Source organism: Myotis lucifugus, unplaced genomic scaffold (assembly GCF_000147115.1).
Source record: "Myotis lucifugus unplaced genomic scaffold, Myoluc2.0 scaffold_44, whole genome shotgun sequence".
Lineage (NCBI taxonomy): Eukaryota > Metazoa > Chordata > Mammalia > Chiroptera > Vespertilionidae > Myotis > Myotis lucifugus.
This window is the reverse complement of record NW_005871092.1, coordinates 7,392,718-7,410,245: the sequence shown is the minus strand read 5'-3', so window position 1 is coordinate 7,410,245 and position 17,528 is coordinate 7,392,718. Positions and strand designations below refer to the sequence as shown.

General features: G+C 45.2%; 1 protein-coding gene across 1 annotated transcript in view; it reads right to left on the bottom strand.

Annotated features, from left to right (window-relative positions):
• ENO4 (enolase family member 4) overlaps positions 1–17,528 on the bottom strand; it is a 19,143-nt gene extending 1,615 nt beyond the window's left edge. The window contains exons 1-11 of the mRNA XM_023753346.1: positions 16,991–17,528; positions 14,907–15,064; positions 12,612–12,781; positions 12,386–12,517; positions 10,915–10,968; positions 8,794–8,850; positions 6,999–7,166; positions 4,540–4,665; positions 3,272–3,467; positions 1,373–1,440; positions 531–648 (exon numbers count right to left, since the gene is read on the bottom strand). Of these exons, the coding sequence (XP_023609114.1) occupies positions 531–648; positions 1,373–1,440; positions 3,272–3,467; positions 4,540–4,665; positions 6,999–7,166; positions 8,794–8,850; positions 10,915–10,968; positions 12,386–12,517; positions 12,612–12,781; positions 14,907–15,064; positions 16,991–17,178 (1,435 nt within the window). The 5' untranslated portion in view covers positions 17,179–17,528. The remainder of the gene's footprint in view (positions 1–530; positions 649–1,372; positions 1,441–3,271; positions 3,468–4,539; positions 4,666–6,998; positions 7,167–8,793; positions 8,851–10,914; positions 10,969–12,385; positions 12,518–12,611; positions 12,782–14,906; positions 15,065–16,990) is intronic.

Below are 17,528 nucleotides of genomic sequence, written 5' to 3'. Positions count from 1 at the left end.
CCAGTTAAACCCGGTATCCAAGGCGACTCGACGCAAGCCACATGTACCCATGTTTCCATCGTCATGAGTGGATTGGTTCTTTCTTCTGGAGAAGACAGCCTCCGCAAAAGCCCAACATGATCATGTACACGCTGGCTTACTTGTCTTCAGTAAAATGAGTGGTTTCCAAAAGCCATCAGGAAAACCCTGCCTTTAATTCTCCTGGGTTGTGCAGAGAAACCTCAGCTTTGATTTTGTACCACAACAAAAGGTAGGCTTGGGAGATTCCAATCAATCAATTCTATTGAAAAGCATCACGCAGCCTATTTATCAAGACGAACAGCTGGCGAGAGTGTTAAACATTCAGGTAAACAGATAATCCATTAAGGAAACAATGCACATTGTGGCACAGGCCATCCTGGTTTGTCAGCTCTTATTTCTCATCTTTGGAGTCCCCTGCCCTCCTGCTGCGGGACTTCTATTCCCCCTCTTCCCGTCTTTGTTCTCTTGTTCACGGCCAAGTGAAAACAAAGCAAGAAAGCAGCACATACCCAGTGTTCCGTTCTGGACAAGTTCTTCCTCTATAGTGAAAATGCGGTTGTACTTGGTCACCCGTTCGCCGCGAGAAAGACCTCCCAACTTGATAAACTGGACACCCAGTCCAACGGCCTTAAGCAGGGGAAAAACAACTTATTTATTATCTTTTATTTATGTAATTAATTTTTTTATTTCAGAGAGGAAGGGAGAGGGAGAGAGATAGAAACATCAATGATGAGAGAGAACCATTGATCGGCTGCCTCCTGCACATCCCCTACTGGGGGTTGAGCCCGCAACCTAGGCACGTGCCCTTGACAGGAATTGAATCCGGGACCCTTTAGTCTGCAGGCTGATGCTCTGTCTACTGAGCCAAACCAGCTAGGGCAAAAGACAACTTTTTTGAAATGGAGAAGTCACCTTTTTCTAAAAGGACACTGTCCCTGTGTGCTGTTTGCGTGTTTCTCTTACCACTTCATTTTTTGTCTTACATAGGTAAGGGGGCCTGCTTAGAGCTGAGGGTGTCAGACAGAGAGTGTGACTGCATCACACACCTCATGGTCGTGTAGGCACGCTGACTTTGCCCAAGAGCGTGCTGGCCTTCCTCACTTCATTCTAGGAGGTGAGGCGGCAGGTGCACACCCCAGTCATTGAAGTGTGCTCACCCTTTCCCCAGGACTTCCATTTCTCTTCTTTTTAAAAGGTCAACGTTTAGCTCTTCGCAAAAGGGAGGAGGCAAGTCTATTTTGTAAACGGTTCCAGGACTTTCTCCGCCAAAGCCTGTATTTCCCTGAAACACCAGTTCCCGATAAAAGCGGTGTTTTGGCAATTCTGCAGCTGACCAGCCTGCAGCACTTACCAGGTCCACGAGGCTGTCATCTGCAGACTCCCCTTCCGCGCTTCCAAAGACAGCCACGTGCTTCTTACCTGCAGGCAGAGGAGTTCTTTTCAGCTTCCCGTGGTACAGAAACAATTTGCAAATGCATGAGCCTCTGAGAGCAACATGTAGAAATGCCCAGAGATTTAAAAGTTTCCCGTGACAATTCAATTGTTTGACCACCTAAGAATTCTAATCCAAATATTTGCTTCCCCCACCCTCCCCTTTCCCCCCGCAATACCTGGTTTTATCTGTTCACCCCTTTCCAGTAGCTCGGATGCTAAATACTAAATGAATGCTACCTTTTGTCAAATGTAAGGTATGACAAATGGTAAGAGTCACCATTATTACCCCTAAAGGGGGGAAATGCTCAAATTAGATCGATAGCATTTCTAAGACCACAGCTGTATGCCACGATTCAATTTCGTGCTTGTTCAATGAGGAAAAGTGCATCTTTGAGTCAGGACACTTTAAGTGCCAGGCATCGCATGGGGAGTTGATGTACCTAATGCAGCGGTTCTCAACCTGTGGGTCGCGACCCCTTTGGCGGTCGAACGACCCTTTCACAGGGACAGCGTTTCAGATATTTACATGACGATTCATAACAGTAGCAACATTACAGTTATGAAGTAGCAACAAAAATAATTTTATGGTTGGGTCACAACATGAAGAACTGTATTTAAAGGGCCAGAAGGTTGAGAACCACTGGCCTAGTGTATTTTACAACTCACTGTGTAGAATTTTATTCAAAGGAGCCTGTCATTCTGAATGTTGACTTATCAGAAGAGCAGTGTGGATAGTATTTAATCATTTCAGGATCTCAAAACCCCTTGGAATTTACCAAAGTCTACAAGGAGTGTGAGCCAAAGTTCTTCCTGCAGGGACAGTGTTTGCGTGTTCAGAGGCGGGAGCTCCAGCGGCAATCTGAAGTGAGTGATAGTCTGACTGTCGAGTTTGGGCCCTGGACCAGGGCAGCCTCAGGCCTGGGGTCTACAGGCATCTCATTCCTTTCTCCGGCACCCGCCCAGGCCCCTGGATGCTAGTCCCACTTTGAGTCCTGCTCCAGGTCTGAGACTAGCCTTCTGCCTACTTCCTGATATTTATGTTTCAGGGACTGTGCGTAAGTGAACAAGACTCCCGTGAACTCATGGAAGTCTACAGTCAAGTGGGAGATACCCGGCACTAAATAATTGTACGAGTAATTGTGGCCAGTACTACGAAGGGGAAATAAATGTAAGCTGCTATGAGAAAGGTTTGCTGCAAGGGGTGGAGGGAGTCAGGGAAGGCAGAGACAGGGTGGGACAAAAGTAGGTTTACAGTTACTTGTATGGCCAATAACATAGTAATAAATAATAATACACGAATAAACTCTGCTTCATGTACTCACAACTGTAAACCTCCTTCTGCCCCACCCTGTATATGCCAAGAAGAGGCTTCACTTAAGGCAAGAAGACCTGAAGGGTCAGGAGTAGGGAGCCAAGTAACAGGACAGGGCAAAGCATTCTAGGCTGAGGGAGCAGCATGTTGAAAGACCTCAAGGTGGTAAGGAAGTGAAACTTGAGGAATAAAAAAATAAAAAAAGCCAGTGTGGGCAAGTGGGATCCCTGTCCTATCATGTGCAGCTGACAGGGCAGTGGCCTGGCCACACCTTCGTGGTGGCCCCTCTAAAGTAGATGCCCTCCGGGGCTGGGGCTGACAGGGGGCGCCGGGGAGTGAAGACGCCGCTTTTATTTCCCAGCACCAGATCTCTCACAGGCGGTGGGGTTTGTTTTTTCCCTCCCAGGTTTAGCCCATGCTTATTAGCCACCGTACAGCCTGTTTTCGGCTTCTTGTATAACCGAGTTCGTGCTGAGTCTTTGCGACCTCGACTTTTTTACTCACTGTCGATGAGGTTGCTTATTTCCACCAAGTCAGACATCGTCGTTTGATTGGTGTGCTTTATGATCCGCCCACTGGATTTGGGGGTGCTGATGTTGCCTTCCTCTAGAAGTGTGGAAATGCTTTTGGAGGCACTTCCCGCAATTATGTAACACCTGGAACCAAGAGCATTATAGAGGCTGTCCCACTGTTCAGAGTCCTGGGTGAATATTTAAGAATTGATCGTTATAAGGTATTGAACACAACCACAGAACAACAGGAATCATATAGCACATACAGTTGTACGCCTTTCTGAGATAACACGCAATGGTTTTCTTTCGCACCTGCAGCTGAAGGGTGCCTACACCACAGCCACACAGATTAACGAGCTCCTCGGAGCAGAAACTTAAAATGATTACATTTGAGCGTAAAGATCTAGTGAATAAAATGTTTATACACATTAGTTGCTATTGTCCACGTTGATTCTGAAGCTCTTCAAACCCAGGCTTTCCTCGCCCACTGTATTATCCGTAATGTTGCTAAAGATTGGCTGGTTAGAAGATTCTACTGTTATTTCTGGTAAACAGACAAGATGAAAGCACCGAGCTCAGTCTGTGTCTTCCGCAAGCGCCTGGGTGGAGCTAAGGCTGTGAAAGGGAAGACAGGACTGAGAGAGCCTGGGGCTCCTAACCAGACCCGACACTACCTGCCCCCAGATGTGAAACCTTGCGTTATCTCAGAGAGGGTGTCTGTTCAAGTTCATCTAATGGTTCTCACATTCATAAATTGAGAATTTCAGTTTTGCTCTTTAAGGGAGAGGGATGGTCTTCTGTGGCACATAAACAACCCTTGTTAGAGGCATTAGCTTGAATAGATTAAAACCAAACCTTTTTTAAAAAAAAATATGGCTTTGTTACTCTCTTGCATATGCAGTAACTGGATTTAGGTTAAAAACAGTTGGCCTAGTGGAAGTCCTGTTTCCATGAGCACTTGAAAATGATCTATGATTAACCTACTGAGGCTCCAGCTAGCACAGCGGGCTCAGTGGCCCTCAGTTAAGTTGCTTGTAAATGTACGGCTACTCCTGAAGTGCCTGGGGATAGCTTGCTTCAGTCCGTGGACAGGCACACTCCTAGGTCATTGTGTTTCTGCGATTCATTTGCTTAGTAAGTGCCTTTTCCCATAGATGCCGAAAGAAAGCAACTCATTTCCAGCCCAAATTATAACACATTTCAAATGACAGATCCAAAAGAATGAGATTTTATTATAAAACTCAAGGCGAATCCTCTTACCTCTTTCCTGAAAGGATCAATTAAGGCGATAATTGAAGGGAACTTGCTGATCAGATCCACATACAGGTCAACCATCTCAGTGGTGTTTTTGTATGTTCCCGTCATCACTTCATACTTCCCCTTACTCTGGCGAGTGTAAGGAAGATATTAGAGGGTAAACACTGAATTCCTCAAATGTTAAAAATGGGGTTCAAATACATTTTCATACATTTCACAGAAAAGATTGCAAACAGATTCTTTTCAGGCCAGATTCACATAAGAAATGTACCCATTTTACTTTTAACATCTGTTCCATATTAACCTGGGGAAAGCCAGTCACCATCCCCTTTGATGCATCACCCAGTGACTTCGGACGAAGCCTTCTGCACAAAAAACGAAGGTTTATGGCGTGGTGCTTAGGTAGACGGGCAACAACCTAAGTTCATAAAACAAACCATAGCGCCACGCAAACCTGCCCACTCGCCAGAACCCACCATCTTCCAACTCACACTGAACAAGTGGATTTCTTCTGCTGGGAATATTCTAGAACTTGAAAGCAGGGCTAGGCTTTTGAAAGATAAAGTGATTATGTGAAGGCACTCCTTAATCAGCATGCAGGTTCTAGTAGTACCAGTTCTGTCCTGAAAGTATAATTCGAGTGCAATCCCATTCATTTGAAGTCTGGTGAGCCCCCTAGTCATTAGGTACAGAGGTTAGCAGGGCTGTGGGATCTGTAGGTTCTCTGTGAAACAGGCACCTTTCCTCCAACTCTGTGTTCAGGGATGGCACCTGGGATACTGAGGGAGCTGGAAGGGAATGGAATGGCTGTTTGGTTTGCTAGTGACTTCCTGCTGGTGCTGCTAATGGACTGGATTCCATTGGAATGAAGCAGGTTAAGAAATCCGTAATGCAAAGGACTTCATAACTTTTTTCACACTGAATAGCATCAAGGACTTTTAGTTTATTTGTTGTTGTTGTTGTTAATCCTCATCTGAGGATATTTTTCCATTGATTTTTAGAGAGTGGAAGGGAGGGGGAGAGACACACAGAGAAACATTGACTTAAGAGAGACATATCGATTGGTTGCCTCCTGCACGCGCCCCAACCAGGGCCAGGGATGGAACCTGCAACCAAGGAACATGCCCTTGACTGGAATCGAACCTGGGACCCTTCAGTTCTCAGGCTGACACTCTATCCACTGAGCCAAACTGGCTAAGGGCAAGAACTTATAGTTTCTATACTTGAAGGTTTTAAACTCCTATCTTGTCAGTAAGGAAATGCTAGACTTTGAACTAACATTATTGTAAGAATTATCTGACGTCAAGCTAATATATTTTACTCAATCTGAGCAATAAATACCCATTCAAGTTAGCACTAGGAGCCAGTATATTCATAGTCCTTGGTATACGTTGCTGATGAAAACATGCAATTATTTTCTTAATGGTATGCCTAGGAACCAATCATTATGTGAAGAACAGGAAATTACATTAAAAATTCCTTTATGTGCTTAGTTTCTTTAGAAAAGTAAAAGAACTTTTAGAAATCAGCTGAAACTTAGGGTTCCTGTATACTGTTCAGATTCTTCTTTGAAATTGAAAGTTAGAATGCTAAATCAAAGCGAAATTCTATTTGGTCATATCCCCTGAATTTGACATTAACTGCCAAGTCACCGTAAATGCATATCAATGTGCTGGGCATTTTATAAAACCTGGACTCAGCATTTATGTATTTGGAAATGGCAAGTATGTGTATGAAACAGACAACCTGTAATAGCTTTCCTAACGTAACTACTTCCCACATTTAAAGGTTAATTGCTGATAAAGTCCCCCAAGGAAGTGAGGGCTACAACATTCTTAAATAAAACCTGTTTTCCATTCTCTTGCTTTTTAAAATAACTTCATGTGGTGTGGTCCCTAGGTGAAGTTTCATCACTAACGCTCTGCCCTACCCCAGACTGTGGATAACACTGTGATGGGCTTAATTGGGTATATTCTCTAAGTATACCCATAAACTTCAATAACTTGGAAATGTTTTTATATTTAAAAAGTGAGTCACAGCACAAACTCCGAGAGCCACGTGTCTAGAAGGGTTTATCAAGTCACACTTACAGCGGGTCTACTTTTCACGCTTGACAAATTCAGCATTTACCAACCAAGTGACTGTACTCAGCAAAACATCCCAGTCCGTGAAATTATGTTTCAATAGCTCTCATGATTGCAATGTAAGCAACCCATTCTAGTCACTTTTATGACAGAATGTCTATATATACTTAGGATGTTTTCTGTTTCTTTTTAAAAATCATGTATTCTCTGGTCATTAGCTAACTCCATTTATATTTGGATCCCCCTCCCACCCCCTTAAATTAACAACAACAAAAAGAGATCTATTTGAAAAATATACAGATCAGCTCTTCCTTTCAGTTCTAACTTAAAAATAATGTGACGTCAACAAAAAGCAAATGTTCTGCAGAAGAAACTTACATAGTCCACCAGCTCATGCGCAGCACAGTTGATGGCCAGATACAGATTCGTCCCCAGTTCTAGCCCCAGGTTCGCACAGATTCCTTGTATGGTGAGCAGGGGCTGCTCTATGGTGTCGTAATTGATGGTCAGGCAGCCCAGATGGGACATCTTGCCAGTGACCGGCTGCTGCAAGGTCAAAGGAAAATGACGAGTGTAAACACAGCACGTCACTGTCCTGGGAGTCTCCCGTGTTGGGCGCATTTTAGAAACAATGCTCCAGGGGGGGCTCCTCTGATTCTGGATTAATCCTCTGTCTCGGTCCCACTCACCTCTGGGTGACCTCGGGGCACAGGTTTGCCCTGCCGTGTCTGGGAGTAATTTTCTTCCTTTACTTGCCGAGGTTTTCGAGCGGGGCCCGGAGAACAACTTTCCTGTCTTCTGGGTGCGCATGTTATCCCTTTACTGGCTCACCCCTGGCTCATGGGCTCACCTGAGCCGCACCACCAGGTTGGTGCCTCTCCAGGCTGTCCCTGTAAACGTCTGTCCTGCCTGTCCCTCCCTCTGCCCTCTTCCCCCAAACCGGCTCTTTCCCGTGCTCCCTTTTCCTTTAGGAGAATGTAACTGCCAACACTTAGCACTGCAGTCCTCCTTCAGGGGAGCTTTCATTTTAAAAAGGACTGAAGACTTCAGCTCAGAGGGTGCAGCTGAGGGTAGAGTTCAGTGGAAGAAGATCTGAGGAGTCAAAGGACGCCAGGGCAAGGCAGCCACACGCCTCTCCTGGGAGGCCAGCCTTGACGTGCCTGGGCCATAAACCGTGCACCACGCGATCATCACATAAGTTGAAGCGATATCAGTCCTTCTGAGGGCTTAAGGGTGTGTGTGAGTGTGTGTGAACCACACTCAAGAGCTAATGTGAACCTAGGTATAAATATCCCCTTGTTACTGGCGGTAGCCCTAGTTAATTCTAAGGACCATCCAACATTTTTATTGTAGTTGTAATCTTCACTGGAGGATATTTTCCCCATGGATTTTTAGAGAGAGTGGAAGGGAGGGGAGAGACAGATGTGAGAGAGACACATCGATTGGCTGCCGCCTGCATGTGCCCCAACCAGGGCCGGGGATCAGGGATTGAGCCTGCAACCAAGATACGTGCCCTTGACCGGAATCAAACCCGGGACCCTTCAGTACATCCAACATTTCTAATGTTAGTGAGAGGAACCTTCTATTCGACAAAGGAAGAGTTGGGGAAATTCTTGTGTTCAGAGCACCCACAATACCAAAGGGACCAACTGAACAAGTTGGGCGTGTCTCCCAAGGCTCTTGCAGCCAGCATGGCAAACTTTCCCAAGAACCGTGCGCCTAACTCTCCTGGCAAAATCTGAGATCTGGCAATGTGTCATTGGAAATGGTGCCTCAGTGCCTTCGGGGACCAGATGTAAGGAGTGGCTATCTTTCTGTGCCTTTCTCTCCTTGGTAGTAGCACGATTAAAATCTAAAGCACCTGATATGCGTTTCATTTAGTTAGCAGAGAGATTCAACTTCCCCAACACTTTGCCTCGGGTTTCAAATGTAACCCTATTACTCAGAATGCTCCTCGGAGCCGTTGGTTGGCTAGACGCCTGCTGGCAGAAAGGCGAGGGCTAGCGATATTCCAGCTCTCGGTTGCCTGGTTCAGTGCTCCTGGTTTGGTGTAGACTCCCCCTTGCATTAGCCCTGGTCTTGGAGCAAAGTGACTGTGGGAGAGACCAAGGGGCAGGGAATACATAGATGATCTGCGTCACAAACAAGGGTGGTAAAAAGGCAAGATACTGACCTGACCTCTTTTGCCTCCATTTTGCCCTTTCTTCATCTCTGCTTTTGGAGGAGGGGACTGTGGGACAGAAGATAGCGAGGTATCACTTATCTGTGGGCAGCAAGCAAAGCTCAGGTCCCAGAGGAGCCCAGCCAGTCACACTGTGAATCAATCTCTCCCCCCGCCTCTCTCTCTCTCTCTCTCTCTCTCTCTCTCTCTCTCTCTCTCACACACACACACACACACACACACACACACACTCAAATCATGCCAGCCACTCCCTACTTTATAAACCCTAACTATTTGTCAAAATCAGGCACATGTTCCCACTAGTTCATCCTTACCTCCTGCCTCCAATCATATCTATGGGGCATGTAGATACTTGTTCATGCATTTCTACTCATATAAATAAAGTATTATGCATACAAAGTCCCCTCCTTGCCCATAAGGAATAAGACCACTGTGGGATTTGCTTTCACAAGCCCAACATGTTGTTTCAAATATTATCAGGGTACGAACAACTTTCTCCTACAAGGGGAGGGGGGAGTTGACTTTTGGAAACAGCCAAGGGTCATTAAATCTGGTGACTGATGTGTGTTAAAGTCAGCTGAGATGAACAGCAAAGATATTTCCTGAAGAGACGTTCCCACAATTTGGGGGACTGATAAGGCTGCACTTTCATGTCCAGCATTTACTGGCTATAAACGGGGTCAAGTTTGTCAAAAATCAGCATGGTTCACACTCAAGTATGTGCAAATACAATGATCCTGCTCTGTGCACTGTGGAGTCAGCTGACCTTTCTCTCCCCTGGTAAAAATAACAGGAGCGGGTCCACGTGCCAGGCAGGAGAGACACAGTGGTGACAAGGCAGACATGGGCACGGTGGGGAGCTGGTGGCAGGGGTGACTGGCTCTACCAGTATTTGAATTTTCATAAGCACGCTCATGAGCTACTTGAATAATCAAAAGGCAATAAGATGTTTGAAAGTCGGGCTGAATGCAGAAAGCTCAGATAACCTGAATGTCCTCATCCTCGAGGCCGGATTTCCTCCACCCGCTCTGATAACAACCACCAGTATGTATTGCTCACTGTTATTGAACTCATTTACTCCTCACAATCTCCCCATGAGATGGGTAGTCATCATCACACAGCTAAGGAGGGGCAAAGCAGAGTGCAAGGTCAGGGTTAACTTTTCCAAATCTGCAGGCGGGTCACCCATAAAGAGGTTTGCATTCTGAATAGACCCATAAAGAGGTTTGCATTCTGAATAGTGTCACAGACCTGGCTCCAAGCTGGTGCTTAAAGCAATTCTGATACATGGGAGGGAGGTGCCCCCACCTACATGGACTCTGTGCTGGCAAGACAGCATTGGAGCCAAAGTTCCTTCCTCAGCCCCCATCCTACAGGGGCTGAAGGGCTAGGGCTTCCAAAAGCCTCATGCTAAATGGATGGGGGATCCTGGATTGGATCCTGGAACGGGGAAGGGACATTAGTGGAAAAACCAGTGAAATTTGAATAAAGTCTGGAGTTTAGTTCATAGCAATGTGCCATTTTGGTTTCTAATTTTGACAAACATACCATGGTATTCTGTCCTGTAACATTATGTCCTGTAACATTGGGGGAAACCGGGTGGAGGGGTATTTGGGAACTCCGTACCATGTCTGCAAATTTATAGACAAGGATCAGATCCCTCTCCTGGCCTCAGCCCTGCCCGCCAACGATGGCACAGCTGGCAACTCACAGCTGCCTGACATCCTGCCTCTGTGGCCCCCCTCGAGGGCTGCCTGGCCAAGGGCACCTGTTTGCCCAACACTGGGACTCTAAGCAGACACAAGAGCCTGTGCCTTAACTGTTATTCCAAACTGCCTCTCACCTCCTAGGGGCCAAATCCTTTCTTTCCCTATGAATCCTAAGGGTGATCTTAGCATAGAGCCAGCTGCCTCAGAAATCAAAATGAGATTACGTACCATTATAAGCTGGATCCACAGCTTATAAGCTTGGCTCATATGGGAAACCCAAAGCAAACGAACACATTTTCTATATCAATAACACTATTGACTTAATTCCATAACCAACCATAATTTGGACACTAGAAGTTATATAAGCGTCAGTAACCAGATGTCATAGATTCTCTTTACTTACCGTTTCAATTGTCTTGCTTATTTGCTTCTGAATTTCCATAAGCATCTCCACACCCTGTAAGCAGAATAAACATGATCTTCCACAACGGCAGTCTAGAAGTTTTAAATATAAAAATTTTCACCACACACAGCTGTTCCTAACTCAGAATAGTTGTAGGGTCCCTGACAAGGTCTATGACATCTGAAGATTAAATGCTAATCGTCAGCCCTCAGGTTCCCGTCCATCAAACATGAATGAGAGGCTCTTCCTCCTCAGTATCCTCTCTTCATTGTCCAGAGCTGGCTGGTTCAGATGGTTGGATCAAGTTCACTTCGTTCTATTTCACGGTCTCTTGACGGGACCTTCTTGCACTACACGTCACAGGTCACAAAGGGATTCTGCATGATAGTGTTTGAGTTCCTGTAAACCCACAGTCATTTAAAAAGTGGGAAAGCCTATTCTGATGACAGTGGGATCTGCATATGAAGGCAGATAAAGAACGGTGGGCCAGTGCTCTGGTACCCACACCGCACACCCAGTCTTCATTACAGGATCTGAACTTGATCTGACAGACGGTGAGCCAGAGATAAAGTCTAGTTTTCTCCAACTGACAAATTGGGAGGCAATGGTTATTCTCTTTCAAAAAGAATTCTTTACCGCAAACCGTCTTGGGGTCTAAAAAACAATGATTTTTTCACTATATCACTGTCTTAGCAGAGGGGATGGAGCTTCCTGTACTTTCTCCCTAAACATCCCCTATAGAACATGAACACTGAGTTCTCCCCAATGCCTACTTAGTAGAATACTTCATGAGTATTTAAAGAAGGATATTGCCCTAGCTGGTTTGGCTCAGTGGATAGAGCGTCAGCCCAAGGACCGAAGGGTCCTGGGTTCGATTCCGGTCAAGGGCACATAACTCAATCCTTGGGTATTAACCAAAATAAAAATTTAAAAAAAGGATATTGACTCAGCCAAGACATGAAGAACAATATAGACACTAGCACACTGCTAAGTAGTAAAAATGCAACTTAGGGTTCCTTCATTCCATATTCCATAAACATGCACTAACCCTCTCTTAGGTGCCTGGCAATCTGCCATCTCTCATCTTCGGGCCCTGGAGTTTCTAACTCAGCAGAATGGGCTGCTAGGAAAGTGCCAGCTCCCTCTTGTTGCTGCTGGAGTGCATGGACCAGATAGCTTAGCTCTCCCAGGAGAAGGCCTGCACGGTTACATGCAAGTGGTTCCCCTGTGAGCCACTAGCATGAGTCAGCGCTGTAATGAACCAGAGATCCCAGGTGGTCTAACTGTGTTCCCGTTTGTTGGAGGTTTTGCTTTCTTCCCCTTGCCCTAATGTGTGAAAATGTTTTTTTCTCATTTTACATCTAATTCCCTCTCCTTTGGAGTCATAAGTCTGGGGACCTACACTTAAAAACACATTGACGATAGAGTATATCTTTTTTTAGAAAAAGTAGCCTGAGATAATGTAAGGTACTTGTTTAGCCATTAATCCAGGATGGGGTATACAGATCACTTCTTTCATTAAATTCAGCTTCCCAGGCGATGACTTCCCACAGCTGACCAGAGATACCATTAGCAAAGGAATAGTTAGCTTTGCTGGCTGTTCCTGAAATGGGAGAAAAGCAAGAGGAAATGAGAAACATGGTCCCTTCATACTGAGATGCCCAGGCTCCTGGTGACGGAATGTGATGGAGACTAACCTGAGGGTGCTTCAGGGATGCGATATGGAAGTACAGAGGGTTACTGTGCAGCACGGCAATGGTTTTGGCGACAGCTAGTGACACAGCCCCTATGGCCATGCTGCCACAGAGCACAGGTTCAACAGGCTCTGGAGGTGGGAGAGGTTTCTCTGTGATAGTACTCTTCCGACCTGGAGGGAAAAATATTGATAACAGATTCCTTTTTAGGAAGTTTGACTCTAAGAAAACTATTAAACTATTTTTTGAAGGCTTTACTTTACAGATACTAAAGCTCAGCATAAAGGTTGAAAACCGAGGCTGGGAATAACATATTCTCCACCTCAACCCCCAACAAGTTATCTGTTTGACTTCATTTACCACTCCCCAATGCTCAGTCCTTAGGCATGGATTTTGCCTCTCTTAAGAAATTTGTAGAACATCCAAGATGGGCAGATATTGTTATCCCACATTCCCATATAACAAAACTAGGGCTTAGAGATGTCAAAAGATTTGCCCAATATTTATCAGAAAGTTCAAAAAGAGAGGATTCCAAATCCTTTGTTTTTCTCTATACTACCACAGCTCTTGTATACCCAGCTTGATGTTGAACATCTCTTCATGCGTATATCTATACTAGAGGCCTGGTGCACAAAAATTTGTGCACTCGGGGGGGGGGGGGTCAGTCCGGCCTGTGCCCTCTCGCAGTCGGGGAACCCTCAGGGGATGTCCACCTGCTGGCTTAGGCCCGCTCCCCGGGGGATTGGGCCTAAGCTGGCAGTCAGACATCCCTCTGGCAGCCTGGGAGCCCTCGGGGGATGTCCACTTGCCAGCGGGGAGCAGGTCTAAGCTGCAGTCGGACATCCTTAGTGCTGCTGAGGAGACGGGAGAGGCTCCCGCCACCACCGCTGTGCTGGCAGCCGTCAGCCTGGCTTGTGGCTGAGCAGAGCTCCCCCTGTGGGAGCACACTGACCATCAGGGGTCAGCTCCTGCATTGAGCGTTTGCCCCCTGGTGGTCAATGTGTGTCATAGTGACCAGTCATTTCCAGTTGTTCTGCTGTTAGGGTCAATTTGCATATTACCCTTTTATTATATAGGATATCTTTCTCACCAGCCCCCAGCCAATGCCTTTTTCTTTTAGAAATGCCTTCAGATCCAATCATCCAACCAGAATCCTTCATCTTTCACTCTCATATGTTCTCGGCCACCCAGGCTGAGCATGTACCACTGAGTCCATCATTAGTCTCTTGTGTCCTCCTGTCCTTGTTTTCCCCAGAGCTACTTGGGTCAAGCAGGTAAGATAAGTGGAGTAAGATGTAAGCACCTAGCACACAGTAAATGTTTAACAAGTTACTGTCCCCTCTGACTTCTTCCTTTCTCTTGTGTTCCAAGTTCTATCAGTCAAAAGCAACCGCCAAATGAATATCCATTGATGGTCTCTACATGTAATTCAGTAGTGGCTGTCCTCACCCTCCCAAGAGATTGATCTAACATATTTTTTTTTGTCCAAGGCAATTCTCCCCCCCCCCACCCCCCCGATCCCAGGCCTCAGCATCTGAATCTGTGAAATAAGAGACTTTGTCTCCATGGTCTCTTTGGTCCCTTTCTGGTTCTGGTGCTTTTTTACTCAATGGAACCCACATTAAGTGGGTATTTAGTTTGCACTTGGCATCATGCTAGGCACTGGCAGTGCTAAAGTGAACAAAGCATGGTTCATGCCCTCAAGGAGCATGTTCTAGCTGGACTGATATACAGAATACTGTTACAATACAAGCAGCAGCTCCAGAATTAACTTACTGGAGGGACTGTTGGAAGGCATGGAACAAAGGGCCATGATGACTTCGATTATTTGCTTTACCATAGCAAAGTGTCCCAAATACATTGTTTATTAACATGTTACATAGGACTGAGAAAATGTTGGTTATCTTTAAAATATGGAGTGGCTTCCTGATAAACTAATGGAAATGTTGAGGGGCAGTTAAAGGTCCCCCATGCCACCCTCGCCTTCCCTGTCTCCGGCATTGCCACACCATTCAGTGCACTTTGTGTATTTCGTAAATGCTCACCTCTGGGTAAGAACTGTGTTCATCTTACAAAAATAAGTTAATAAATAAATGGAGGGTGAGATGGGGTAAAACCCTGACAGCCCAACATAGAAGCTTCAAGCAAGGAAGTGGCATGGAGGGTGGATGGTACCTGCTGGTAGCCCAACCTAGGGCTATAGCTAAGAGACTCTACCTCAACAAGGCAGTCTGAGCTTCAGTCTTTTTTCCTCACATGTTTGTTACCAAAGGTTCTGCAAGATGATAAGCCGCTGACCTTGCTTCTGTCCTTTTTTTTTGGCCGGAGGTGGAGGAGGAGGAGTTGTTGGTGGTGGTGGCATCAGAGAGGAAGATATGTGTACAGATGAATTTTCCAGGCTCTTTTCCAATTCTTCTCCCTCCTTATCTTCTTGCACTTTATTTTCAAAGAATGTCCTTCATGGAAAATATGGCGGTAGAGGGGCATATTTAGGGATATCCCTTGTAGTTTTGGTCATGTTTTAGTGCTGACCCCAATATGTTTTAATAATTAACTCTGCTTTTTAGCTACTTAAGAACAATCAGCTTCAATTTCCAAGGCCAAAATACAATGGCGCTATTATGAAACAGTATTTAAGAACTGAAATTAATTTTGGCCTGGAAATAAATGTTTAAAGATTTCAGCCTTGTTTTTAAATTATTTGAGATTTGATTCTATTTGTAAAGTAAATTTGAAGATGTAATTTGATTAAGGGCTATTGAATTTTCTTTTTCAATAAATGACCATCAGAAGAAAAAATGAGTCAAGAATAGAAAAAGAAGTATATAGCACTATGTGCAGGACTTCTTCTTTTTGGAGGGTGGGGCTTAAAAAACTTTGAGGAAATCTCACTTAGACACATCTATATAAAATTTCAGTCACATAGAAGAAAAGAGGCTAAAAGTTCCCGTAGACAAAAAAGCATCAATAAGTCAACAAAGACAGGGGAATCTGATTTGCATTAGACTAATTAATAATCCAGACGCCGGTGGGGCAGTGACGTTAAAGTGCTGAGAGCAATTGATTTTAAACAAGAATTCTATACTCAGCTAAACTGTCAACCATGAGAGCAAAGTGCTGACATTTTCACACGTTAAGAACTCAAAAACTTGACATCCTTTTCTCATTCTTACTTTTAAAGGATACAATCCAGCAAGTTAAGAAAGAGGAGGACCTGGGATCTGGCAATAGGAGAACAAGGAAGGGATGTCTTACATGCGGCATCTCTGTAGTAGGCCTAGAGAGGAGCCAGTCCAGATGGGAGGTTTGGGGAAGGAAGGAAAGCTCCAGGAAAGAAGTAATGTACAGAATAGAAGGTATGAATAATAACAGGACCCCCCCCCACACACACACAATAGGAATAAGTGTAATAGCATTCAGAAACCAAAAACTAATTTTATAAAAAGGTTTTTACAAGGGTCATGATCCAACTCTGAGCAAACTCAAATATAACATTATGTACAATTTAGCAGGGGATGAAGCTTAGAGAAACAGAATCCAGTTGACCTTCGTACGGCCAAGAGATGGTGGCATTGGACCTGCACAAAAGGAAAAGTAATGCTAGTCTCCACTTCACTGGGCACTGGACAATACTCACAAAGCCCCACTAAACAGTCCCTTGGTTTTCACATTTCGGAGTCAACCGATGGGCAAGGTATGGAAGATCTGCTTGTGTCTGGAGGACAGAAAATAAGCATCACTCATTCATTGTGACTATATGGAAGGCTATGGGATGCTCAATGAGGGTATATGAGGAGGTGGGGAGAGGGAGGGAGAGGACATCAACTCCAATCTTTATTCTGTTCCTGAGAATCTTTTTACTGAATCCGAAGGAAGCTCTATGCACGAAAAGAGGTTGGAAGTCCTTATGTAGCATTACACAGCAAAATTTTAATAATGGTTTTCAGAAGAAAAGCAACATTTTATGCTAAAGTTTGCTGCTTTAGCATAGGCTTCTTAACTAACTGCTGTATCCTATGGATATGAGAGACCTGTTTTATTGACAGGTGAATGGAAAGGAAACATATATATATTTATACCACACACTTACATTTCTTTCTTTTTTTAATCCTCACCCGAGGATATTTTTCCACTGATTTTTAAAGAGAAAGTGGAAGAGAGAGGGAAAGACAGAGAGAAATATCGATGTGAGAGAAACACATTGATTGGTTGCCTCCTGCACATGCCCCGACCAGGGCTCAGGCCGGGGAGGAACCTGCAACCGAGGTATGTGCCTTTGACGGGGATCGAACCCAGGACGCTTCGGTCTGCAGGCCGATGCTCTATCCACTGAGCCAAACCGGCTAGGACTGCACACTTACATTTCAAAGTGGAAGACTTGCCTGAGCACCTGGTCCACCTCAGCCTGGTTGGAGGGCTCCAGGCCCTGAAGCTCCTGGGTGATGTTTTCGTTGACCCACTGCACAGCAATGCTGACGGCATCCAACCTCTCTGCTTCCATCGCTTCAGCCAGCTCGGACACAGCGTTCTCGTAGACTTCGAAGTGAGTCGCCATCATCACAGAACACATGTACTGAAAAGAATACAACGTGTTCTACAATTTCTCTACCTCTTGCAGAAAATGGGAGATGTATCTGGCTTTTGATGTGCATATTTTGTCCCTACTTTCAAAGGGAAAATGAGGATATATAATTTTCCTTGAGGTATTTTTGTAGCTATTGAAATACTATGGAACACAACTTCATGGGGACATTTAAAATTATTGCCTTGTTAAAATCCCCTTAGGCCCTGGCCAGTGTTGCTAGGTGGTTAGAATGTGGAACCACGCACGGAAGGGTCGCAGGTTTGATTCCTGGTCCAGGGCACATACCCGGTTGCAGGTTCGATCCCCAGCCCCAGTTGGGCCAGCCAATCGATGTG